Genomic DNA, 12,619 nt, shown 5'->3' on the forward strand with positions numbered 1-12,619 from the left:
GATCTCCCTCCCAATTGGTAAAAGTGAAAAATTGAGGCACTATGAGCAGGTGGGTATTTCACACATAATCCACTGAAACAAATTGTAAAATTCAATAAATAGTAAAATTATAAATGTGTATTTGGGGGAAGCAGGGATATTATTATACTGCAGAAGAAGAAAAGAAATGGTATAAAGATAACTCAGAACATTCTAATGGTAACTAAAACAAAAGCAGTAATTTACTTACATATGGTGGTTTGCAGTTTACAAAGCATTTCCACACATATTATTTTATTTGAGTCTTACAGGGATCTTGTAAGATAGGCTTTATTATTTTCCTAATTACACAGTGGAGAAAATTAAAGTTTAGAAAGATTATGTAACTTGCTAAAGGCTAAAACTAATGTGTTAAAAAATAAACAGTAGAGGTGAACTTAAAAAAAAATGAATGAAACCAAAACAAAAATTAAGATTTGGCCAATGGCTCAGAATCTTTCAACACAAGTTATTCCCTTTATACAATGCTCCTTTTGCCCCTACATGTCTTCTCTCCTATGTGAAGGAACAAAACCCTTCTTTTTACTGTATTCATTTTAGCCAATATTTTTTTCGTTTCCTTTTCATGGCTAAGACTCTATTTTTAAAAAGTAGTGTGTATGTATTCTCTCTGCCTCTCTTATTTTCCACTCATCCCACTGGATCTACTATTCTAAGAAAAAAAATCTTTGTTAAAATCACCAGTAACGCTGTGAATGATGAAAACACTGGGTACATTTGGTTATTACATCTCACCTTCTGAAAACACTTTTCTTTAGATTTTAGAATACTAGTAATTCACTTCTTTCTTCCTTTCTAGGTACTATTTTCCAATTGCTTTCATGGTTACCTCATCTCTTGTCTTATGAATACAATGATCTCCAGCACTCTTCCATCCCTCTCTCCTTGCTCAATTTTTTTCTGCTGGGTCACTTACTTTATTCTCACAATATGATTACAACCCACAATGCAAAAGCACACACATTCTATAACTCCAGTTCTGATTTCTTTCTTGAGCTCCAGATCTGTAGGCCAAAGAATCTAATATATAACTTCAATCACTAGATGGATAGAAAACTATTGTTCAATATATCCTAAATCAAGCCCTTTTTCTCTAAACCTGTACTTAATTAATCAGTTAATTAATTAATTAGTTTGGGTTTTTTTGTTTGTATTCCTTTCCTAGATTAAGTAAACCACACTGTTTCCAAGCTGGAGTACCCCATCCTCCTTCCTTAGCCCTCATATTATAATGGTGATTGCACCTGATTTATTCTATCTCTAGATGTTCCCCTTAATATGTAATTATACCTCTCTTTTAACAATGTCTTAAACCTCCTTCAACCCTCCATATTCAACAACTTGTACTAGAAAAATATTCTCCTTATTGCTTTTAGTCTCCCTTTAATCAAAGTTATTCTATACATACTTCTTTCTGAAATTAAAATCTTATAATTAAACTATCCCTGCTACTACACTTCTACCTTCAATGTGTCCCAACAAATGTATGTTAATATACAATCTTTTATTATGGCATTCACAGACCCATCTTTTATGACTATTACTGATCAGCCTTGTCTTAAGCACTTATATGCATGTAGGTGCACACACATCATATATGCTCCTACACAAATATGTACATACATCAACACATACTTCCAACTGTCCTCTAATGTGTCATAGTACATCGTGTCTCAGAACATGCTCTGATAACTGCTTAGGATTCCTCCTCTACTTTTCTTATCCCTATTCAATACTTTCAATTAATATTAAAATCCCATTCCGCTCTCAACTCCTATTCACATGAACAGAATTAAAAGCTTTCCAACTGTCTTGCACAGATTCCAATTCAAGATGGCAATGCAAGAGGCTCCTGAACTCATCTCTATCCATGGACATACCAAATCTACAGTTACATATAGAACAATTTCATATGAAAGAAATCCATAAACTAGAATGAATTCGACACATCAGGCAAATGAGAAAATGCACACTAAAACAAGTAGAGGGGACTGAGGCACAATCTTGCTGTAAACCCCACCCCCATCATGGTGACACAGAATCAGAAGGAAACAAAACTGCCAACTTCATTCTGAGGAGCCAAAGGAGGTTGAACCTGAGAGGTTGAAACCCACATCTGGTTTCCCAACTCTTATAACCTCCATTTGAGAAATGAACACCCAAAACATCAAGCTTTGAAATCCAGGACACAGGCTATAGTGAACTAAGAAACAGTTCTTAACATACTCACCTAAACTCACTAGAGCTAACCCCAGGTCTAGCACAGAGGTAGCAGACTAAAGTGCTCAGTCTTTCTGTGAGAAAGGCCTATTTTCTTATCTTAAAAGCTGTGCCCTATTGACAATAAATTTCCTGAAAAAGAAATAAAGAAATCGATCTCATTTACAATAATATTGAAGCCATAAAATAATTAGGATTAAATTTAACTTAAGAGGTAAACAATCTCTACTCTGAAAACTGTAAGACACTGATAAAAGAAAGCAAAGAAGACACACATAAGTGAAAACGTATCTAGGGTTTATGGACTGGAAGGTATTTATCAAAATATCAACACTACCAAAAGCTATTTATAGATTCAATGAAATGCCTATCAAGATTCCAATGGCATTTTTTATAGAAGCAGAAAAATACTCCTAAAATTTATAAGGAACCACAAAGACCCTGAATAGCTAAAAATATATATATAAATAAAAAGAGAAAAAATACTCCAACACAAAACAAGAGGCACCGCACTTCCTGAATGTGAGATACACTATAAAATTATAGAATTCAAAACAGTATGGTAATGACTTAAAAACAGACAAATAGACCAATAGAACAGTATCAAGGGTCCATAAATAAACCCAACATATATAGTCAACTAATATTTGGCAAAAAAACCAAGACCACTCAATGGAGAAAAGGCAATTTCTAAAATAAATAATGCTAGGATAATTGGATATTCACATGTAAAAAAAAAAAAAAAAAGAAAGAAAGAAACAACCAGATCCATAACGACACCACTCACAAACATTAACAAAAAAGGGCAGTCTGGGTGGCTCAGTGGTTTAGCGCTGCCTTGGGCCCAGGGCGTGATTCTGGAGACCCAGGATTGAGTCTCCCCTCAGGCTCCCTACATGGAGCCTGCTTCTCCCTTTGCCTGTGTCTCTGCCACTCTCTCTCTCTCTCTCTGTGTCTCTCATGAATAAATAAATAAAATATTTGAAAAAAAACTTCATGAAAAAAGAGATAAGCTTATGGTTACCAAGGATGGAGTAGGTCTTATAGTTTCTCCCCATAAGAAAAAAAAAAATTGTAACTGGGTGGTGATAACTTATATTGGTGATCATTTCGGTGATCATTGCAATTACATATTAAATCATTATGTTGTACACCTAAAATTAAAACAATCTTATGCTTAACTACATCTCACTAAAAATAGTCACATATATACACAACAATCAGAGAATGTGTTTAATTGCTTTATCATCATCTGCCACATTATTTGTCTCTCCGAATATACTAAGCTCTTTGATGGAAAGCACCACAATATTCATTTCTGTATTAACCAAAGCCAAACATAATAAAGAATAAAAGGTTCTAAGTAATGTTGGCTGAATATTGACCATTGAGTAAAATTAAGTCCCTCCAATCTGTGTACTCCCATCTGTGTGTGTGTATAGCACTTATGCTATAATGGGGATGGTGGCAACGAAGGAAACTTTTGGCAAATAACAACCTTTATAACTAAATTAAGGATGAAGTATATGATTCAATAAGCATGATTCTTAGTGATAACTTTTGTTATAAGTTTATCATATTAATATTAGTGATAAAATAATAGTTGTTATTTTTTGATGAGGAGTGTCATCCGCATTTTATAGGAAAGGAAACAGAAGCCTAAAGAGATTATGATGCTTAAGGTTCCAAAGTCAATGGTAGGTTATATTTTACTTGCATGATACTAGCCGCATTAGCAGTTTTCACCAAATATTTTAGTGCTCCCCTGACACTAGGCAGACAGAAATAGGCATTTGTCTACTCACTTGGAATTAGATGTATTCATGTAGATTGCTTAAGCAAAATAAATCTAAGCATATCATTGCCAGGGAGTAGCCTTAAGAGCCAACACCCAATTCTCAAGCTCTCTGTTTGTCTCTGCCATACCATATGCCTGCCAATTTTTGAAGCTGATGACTGTTCCATCTAACTGGGACTTGATAGAGGACAAAGTGAAATTAACCATTTGCTGACTCAGATTTAGAAATAAAATACGAGCAAGAAATCAGCTCTTATTTCATTAAGCCACTGAAATTTTGTTAATTTTTCAGTCATAATTTGATTCACTTTGACCAACACTTCATATAAGTCCTAACTTAAATATTAAAGTTTATTTGATCGGAAGCCTTATTAATAAAAGTGTTTCTTAAAAACAACAACAACAACAACAAAAAACGTTTCTGGGGTTATGCTTTTGGGTTTTTTTTTTTTTTTTTTTTTGGTAGGTTTGAAAAGTTGGAAAAATAGTTAAAAACTCATTGGAAATTTGTTGTACTTAGGACACTAAAATAATGGAAATTTAGACATTCATAGTTATTACCTTCTTTTACCATTGCAAATTTCATGTATTAAAAGATTTAAGACATATATGTACCCAGAGAAGCTACCAAGGAGAAATTCAGTCTGAAACAGTACAACAAATAGGAAACAGAGCCAGAATGAGGCAAAAGAGATTATGCAGCCAACATACATTCCAGAAATAAAATCTGGGTCAAAGCCAGGAACTGCTGAGTTAATCAATGTGAATCAGAAGAAACAGGGTCGGAAATGAGAGACATGTATTATCTAAAATAGAGTTGCAGATTCCAAGTTCAGGCCAAGTATCAGGGCAAAGTCAAGACATTTCACGTAAGTAATATAAGTGAATAAGCCTAAAAAGATTTTTATTAAAAATCTCTCTTTAGATATTAAACTATCTCAGTCATTGCATCCTCATCATAACAATAACATATTGAGTCCTGAGCATTATACATGCATTTTTACATATAACCATCATCACAATCTTTGGACATGGGTGAGGAAATTGAGGGTATATCACAGCACTAGAACTCGCCTCAGTTTATAAAACATCAAATTATGTGTTCTCAGTCACTCTCTTAAATCACCCTGTGCCGTTTATTCTTTTGTCTTATGCAAAGAAAGTAATTATAATTAAGTGGTTTGGCCTACCAAAATAGAGCCAATTTATCACAGGGCACAGGTCAAATGCAAAAGCAAACTGCATCATGACAAATTAGAAAGAGGGCTAATGTGTGACCTAAATTTGCTTAACAATAAATTGGATACCCACCGGGGAAGAGATCAAGTCTCTTTCCCTCCATTCTCTTTGCCCCATCTTGTATGGATCAAGCACAAAACATATCTCAAAGACATATTTAAAAAAAAAAAAGACACATTAGATCATCATGCTAGAGGGTGGAGTTTCTCAGGAGAGTAAAACTACTTAAAATGGAAAAAGATTTTACCATATTTCTATTAAACTGCTTCATTATTTTCTTCTCATCTCTCTTTCTCCTCCCATGCTTTTCATAAAGGAAGAGTGAGGGAGGTTCTAGGCACTGGCAGAATGAATGCAAGAGAAACTCTGAAACCTGCCTCTCGTTTAGGTAGAGCTTCACTGAGGTTGATACATGATCCAATCCAATCTACCATGATGAGACCAGAAAGGCACTGTAAGGTCAAAGCCATAGTTAGCAGGTTTGCCTCTCTGATTTGTTCTGTATGTAAAAACCTTTGAGAGATGGCTGTGGCTGGTAGAGAGATGAGGACCTAAATCCCAGATTCCAGCATTTCCTATTTTGGAAACATGATTAATAACCCATTTATTAACATATTGATCTTCATAAAAAGAATATGTGAATTTATACTGTTTTGACCTTCATTTATTGTGCCATTGCTATGTGCTGAGTAAACTGAAAGAGATCATCTGCCTCCCTCTGAGGTGTATTGTATTAAATGAGTTAATACTTGTACATTGTTTAGATTATGGCACTAAAAATCTACTAGTTATTATGATGATATTTATTGTCTCATTAAATCCTACAACAATACTTTGAGATGGATTTACTTTTTCAGGTGAGAAGCTGAGGTTCAAGTAGTTTATGTAACACTCTAAAACATGACTAAATGTACAAAATTGGGCTGGAGCTCAGCACTATCAAATACTAGTCTGCCTGCAAAGCCTGTTCTCTTTTCACTAAGCCATGCTGCATGCCTCTCTCCATGGAAGTAATTTTACACTAGGTCCAAACATTAGGCATATTGGTCCTTATTGAAAAGAATAAGTTCATCATAATTTTGCAACTGTTCACAATGCCAGCTGCTATAAACAGTATAAAATTTATGAAAATTTGGAAGTGTTCCCACCATAATAACACAGTATTTTTCAAAAATAATTTGCATGCTATATAACACACTTTATATATAGCAAATAAAAAGCTAATCCTAAGTGACAATATGTGGGCAGATAATGAATCACTTGGAAATATTGTGTGGATTTTACATTGAAAATATTGTCATCCATGAAAAGACTTGGAGTATCTTAACCCTTTGCTATGCCATGAAACCACAGCAGGAAGCTCTGGCAAACTAATAATGTGATAAGCTCAATTCTCTACACGGCAGGAGTGAGAGCTCTCTATCTTGTAACAACAGTTTGGATGACTTTTTATAAAGAGTGGGAAAGAAAATTATACTCCTCTCCCACATATCAATGGAAATGTTTCCCATGGAGTGACTCAGCCTAAAATCCTAAACAGGAGCATGGTCTCAGCATGCTGTAGGCAGCCACAGCAGGCTTCACATTAACTGCCTTCAGCATTTGTGGGGACAACACAGCACTGAGGCTGCCAATAGCACCAGAAGTTTCTACCTTGTGGGAAGAATGTAGTCTTACAGAAGGGGGGGGTGGGGGGGAAGACACTGACTGTGCTCCAAAATGTGGCACTTTTCTATTGATCATCAACAATACATTCAAACAGCCAACAATAACACACTCACTCCCTTCCTATTAAAATAACAATTGTAAACAGTTATATCACTTACAACTTGCCAGGCACTACTATCATTATTTGGCATATATGAACTCATTTGATTTAATACTCACAACACTAGACATATTTATTGTTTTCTGCACTTTACAAGTACAAAAAATGGGACACGGAGATGTTAAATAAATTTCCCCAAACGAGAAATCTAAAATATGGGGGCTCAAGATTTGAATACAAGCTGTCTGATGTGCTAGCTGCCTAACTAGGAATGTTGTGCCAATATCACTCTATTTTTCCCTAACTGATCACAAGAAAAGCCTTGAAGATGAGAGAACATTTCTAGTTGCAGGGTGTAACGGACTGAAATGTGTCCCCACCAAATACATATGTTGATATACTATCCTCTAATATGAGAGGCCTTTGGGAGGTAATTAGAACTGGCTGAAGTCATGAGACTGGGGCCCCAATTGGATTAGTATCCTATAAGAGTCCCTGGGAAGCTTACTGCCCTTACTCTATCCACCCTGTGAGGATACAAGGAGAAGTGGCAGTTTCCAAGCCAGAAAAGTGCCCCTATAGAATGTGACCATGCTAAAACCCTGATCTTGGACTTCCAGCCTACACAACTGTGAGAATTTCTGTTATATTGAAGTCATACCCTCTTTAGGACTTTGTTTTAGCAACCCAAATGGAATAAGACACAGAGTAGGGACTCCCGAGTGGCTCAGTGGTTGGGCATTTGCCTTCCGCCCAGGGTGTGATCCTGGAATCCTGGGATGGGAGTCCCACATCAGGCTCCTGGCATGGAGCCTGCTTCTTTCTGTGCCTATGTCTCTGCCTCTCTCTCTGTGTCTCTCATCAATAAATAAGTAAAATCTTAAAAAAAAAAAAAAAAAAGAATAAGACACAGGGTATATTGTGGCAGTAGTGGAGAAAACCCAAAATCAGATAATTCGAGGAAATGATCTTTATGGTCTTCTCTAGGTCCCACACTGAGTAATTTGGTTTTACTGGTGTAGGGGTTCCATTAATTCTTTGATATTGATCAAGAGTTTTACAGCCCCACTCCATCCCCCAAAAGCATATGAAACACTTATTTGATATATAGCCCATATAATCTTAGCATGCTGCAAATTTAACCTTAAAACAATAACTTGTCTTTTAAATTTAATATAATGCATATAAACACCTTCTTATTGAAAGCTACAAAACAAAGTCAAGAAAGTGAATACAATATACCATTTGCTAATAGACGGTGGAGGAATGTCACTTTGTCAATATTGCACCACAACATGAAAAATCTAATGCTTAAATGCTGGTGATAAACTGATCACATGCACTGAATAGCATGGAAGATATACTACTTTTATAATCTTCAGAATAATGTTTGTTTCCAGCTATATTTTGACAATGGCAATTTATTATACAAAGATACATCCTAATCATGATATTATTTGCTAATTACACAGGAAACTTCTTGGAGGATTAAGTCCAGCACTTTTCATATTGTTTTGCTTATTTAAAAAAAGAGTAGATGAGAGGACTGGGTAGCTCAGTGGTTGGGTGTCTGCCTTAGGCTCAGGGCATGATCCCATGGTCTCGGGATCAAGTCCCGCATCAGGCTCCCTGCAAGGAGCCTGCTTCTCCCTCTGCTTCTGTCTCTGCCTCTCTCTCTCTTTGTCTCTTATGAATAAATAAATTAAAAATCTTAAAAAAAAAAAGAGTAGCAAGTCTAATGATCATGGAACGTGCACTATTTTTTTAACTCTCAGTTAATCAGTTAATTTGTGTCCTCATAAAATCAATTTAAAAATGTTCTTATACTCCATGTGTCACTTCTTACTACCAATCTATTGAATACTCATTAATCTTTTGCCTCAGAATGCTGCAACTTTTACATTTATGAGAATTTTTATTACCACTTGTTTTAGGTATTTCCACAAATTGATTACTAAATCAAGCATTTTTATGATATAATTAAATGAACGTCATACTCCTTAGGAAAATGAAAATAGCAGTATATAACATATTTGATACTTAAGTATTAAATTCTGTTTATCAATTCAAATGGAATTTTAATATCTGGGTAAAGTCATTATCAATGATAATTTATCTACTATGGCAATAATCTACCTATTTTATTTTATTGCTTTCTTAAACATTAAAGTATATTTTAATTATCCAGCTAAATTCAACATAAGCTAAACCAAATTCCATGTTTTCTTTACTTGGGCGATTATGTCACCAAACTCCCCCATTCTTCACATCAAATCTTTGGAACTCAATCTTCAATTTTTCTCTATCATTCCCCAAGCTCTCTGTTAGTTTTAATGCTATAATATCTGAACCTATACTTTTCTAATCATCTTTCATCATCCACATTATTTAGTCTATTCTGGTAGCCCACTGGCATGATGCTAGTCTCTTTCCATTACCATATACCATCCTTGTTTTTCCCAAGTTACACTTTTTGCTCATGTTGTTCTACCCTTAAAACCCTATAATTACCACTCACTGCTTAACTCAAGTTTACCATTGTATGTTTCAATTCCATCTCATTTTTACATCCTTGACTGCACTTACAGCCTTAATTTATGGTATGGCTAAATATGACTTCTCTCCCTCAAATACAGGCTCAATTTTCCTTCTCATCTATATTATTTTCTTCTCTGTTTACCTTAAACCTATTTTGTAAGATTCCTCTCAGATCCTACTTGTTCCATGAAGACTTCTCTTTCCCCATCTCCAGCTGCATACTGAATCTGTCATACAGAATCCCAAACTCTGTGGCACTTAAAATATTCTTCCTAGATATATAGCCATTTACCCATTAGTTTCTAGCCTTCATTAAACATCCTTGAAGGGAGGATCCATATCTGTTCATATCTGTGATTCCTTCAGTGCCAAGCAGACTACTCTCCCTAAAGAAAATGCTCAGAAATATTTACTTAACTATTGGATATAACAAAACAGCAAAGAGCATATAGAAATTGGAACACTTAGGCAAATCATTTTTAAATCAATTTAGAAATTATCAAATATAAAAATGCAGACAAGAATTTTGCACCAAATATTTGTAATAGGATAAGAGGATTAAATGTGCTTTCAGATGCTCAAAACAGTTTTTGAATATGAGGAGCACATTTTGATGGCTGAAATTTCTGCCCCCCAGCAGCAATAGCTGTTGTAATTTTTATTATTGACTAAGAACATGGACATGTTCTTATGGCTTTGCATCTTCATTGTAAATACCTAGCAGCTGCCTCACAACTTCATCCAGAACACTTCAGCACTCTAGTGAGGAAGACTAGAAAACCTGTGAAATTGGCCTTTTTAGATAAGTGTTTATTTTTCACTATTATCATCATACCTATTACTTATTATTTCAAATTCTTCTCTTGCCTCTCCCTCATAGTCTTACTCCATCCATTCCTTCCCTCCTATACGCCACCCTCTTCTCTACATAAGCAACCCTGCTGCTTCAATTTTTGACTCTTCCATTCTTGTGCACTATCAGTTGTTCTCCTCTTTCTAAAGCTTCTTCCATTCCCTTCTTATAGGCACCATGTTATTCCCCCCACTCTTGCCAAGATTGTTACATTCTCGATGTGTTATTTTTTCTCTACTCATAATCTTCCCAACTTTTAGGTGTTTCCGATTTTTCAGTTACTTCCTTTCCTCTCTTTAACACCTTGACCCAGCTGTTACTCATATTTATAGTTGAAACTCATTTCGTGAAACAGACATATTCCTGAGAATCTGTGTTAAAAATAAAATTCTTTATAAATAAAATCATACTGTTTATGTGTAAAGAAATTTAATATTTAAAAATAGCCTAGTATAAGTTGAATTGCCATGGCCTACCTTTTGTATAAATACACATGCTTGAAAAAGTTGGCTGAGAACCTAATATCTTCTAACAACCTCTAATTCCAACTCCACAATGTATCCATGACTCCTTGTTCCCAGTCCTTTTTCTTTTTTTTTAATTTTTTTTCCAGTCCTTTTTCTAATGCTATGCTAACAAACAGAAAAACAACAACCACACAAACCCCTCACTCTCCCCCCTTACTTCTGTTTGTCCTTCTCAGTTGCAATATCATCAATTTCCTTTTACCCAAATTGTCTGATCTTTTGCTTTAGTTCTGTTACAACTGGAATGTTTCCAGGCTGTTTTGCAACTAACATCATTCCTTTTTTTTCTAGATTTTATACTAGGTTTAAATTTACCTTTTGCTAAAAAAAATAAAATAAAATAAAATAAAATAAAAAGTTTAACTTTTTTTTGCCAAAAGGTAGTCCCAAGTAGACCTACCCGCAAACACAAAAGACATACCTACATCTATCCCAATGCTGAACAGGAACTGTAATCTGTTCTCATAAATAATTAGTATCTTGTTTAATGCAAATGCCAAATTAAGCACATGAATAACATGAATACTTACACTCAGCATATTTCTGAAGTTGGGAAAATTCTGAGGGGCTGAGGTGGACCCACTTCTCCTGGTTTGTCATGGTGGTAGTGAGAAGTCTCTTACATACCAGGTGAGGAATTCTTTATTCAGGTGTTTGGCAGGATTCTATGCTTCAAAGTTTCCACATGGCATGTTTCATTATAAAATATCTCAAGCTCTCAAAATATGCAATCTGTCAACATGAAACCACTGTGGATGGGAGTTTGTAGTTTCAATAATACATTAAAGACCTGCAGAAAAAGAAACATAAAAATAAAAAGATCAGCACTATTGCACAAAGAAAAAAATGACAAGTTATAGAATGTTAAGAATTTTTAAATTTCTAACAATATTTGTCTTCCAATCCATGAGCATGGAATGTTTTCCCATTTCTTTGTGTCTTCTTCAGTTTCTTTCATGAGTGTTCTATAGCTTTCTGAGTAAAGATTCTTTGTCTCTTTGGTTAGGTTTATTCCTAGGTATGCTATGGTTTTGGGTGCGATTGTAAATGGGATCAACTCCTTAATTTCTCTTTCTTCTGTCTCATTGTTAGTATATAGAAATGCCACTGATTTCTGCACATTGATTTTATTAATTTTTTTTTTATTCATGATAGTCATGAGAGAGAGAGAGAGGCAGAGACAGAGGGAGAAGCAGGCTCCATGCACCGGGAGCCCGACGTGGGACTCGATCCCAGGTCTCCAGGATCGCGCCCTGGACCAAAGGCAGGCGCCAAACCGCTGCGCCACCCAGGGATCCCTGCACATTGATTTTAAATCCTGCCACTGTGCTGAATTCATCTAGGAGTTCTAGTAATTTTGGGGTGGAAGGTTTTGGGTTTTCTCCAGAGCAGATCATGTCATCTGCAAAGAGTGAGAGTTTGACTTCTTCACGTGCCTTTTATTTTTTATTTTTTGTTTTGTTTTGTTTTGTTTTCAAATTGCTGAGGCTAGGACTTCTAGTACTATGTTGAACATCAATGATGATAGTGGACATCCTTGCCATCTTCCTGACCTTAGAGGTAAAGCTCTCAGGTTTTCCTCATGGAAAATTATATTTGCTGTGGGCTTTTCGCATATGGCATTTATGACACTGAGG

At 35.3% G+C, this 12,619-nt stretch overlaps 1 protein-coding gene across 15 annotated transcripts in view; it reads right to left on the reverse strand.

The window, feature by feature from the left end:
* The window catches only part of DGKB (diacylglycerol kinase beta), a 694,527-nt gene that overhangs the window by 611,565 nt on the left and 70,343 nt on the right, over positions 1–12,619 (reverse strand). For all 15 annotated transcript variants that reach the window (XM_072764436.1, XM_072764448.1, XM_072764442.1 and 12 more), the window contains one exon: positions 11,513–11,772. In XM_072764436.1, the coding sequence (XP_072620537.1) occupies positions 11,513–11,582 (70 nt within the window). In that variant the 5' untranslated portion in view covers positions 11,583–11,772. The remainder of the gene's footprint in view (positions 1–11,512; positions 11,773–12,619) is intronic.

This window comes from Vulpes vulpes, chromosome 7 (assembly GCF_048418805.1).
Source record: "Vulpes vulpes isolate BD-2025 chromosome 7, VulVul3, whole genome shotgun sequence".
NCBI classification, from domain to species: domain Eukaryota; kingdom Metazoa; phylum Chordata; class Mammalia; order Carnivora; family Canidae; genus Vulpes; species Vulpes vulpes.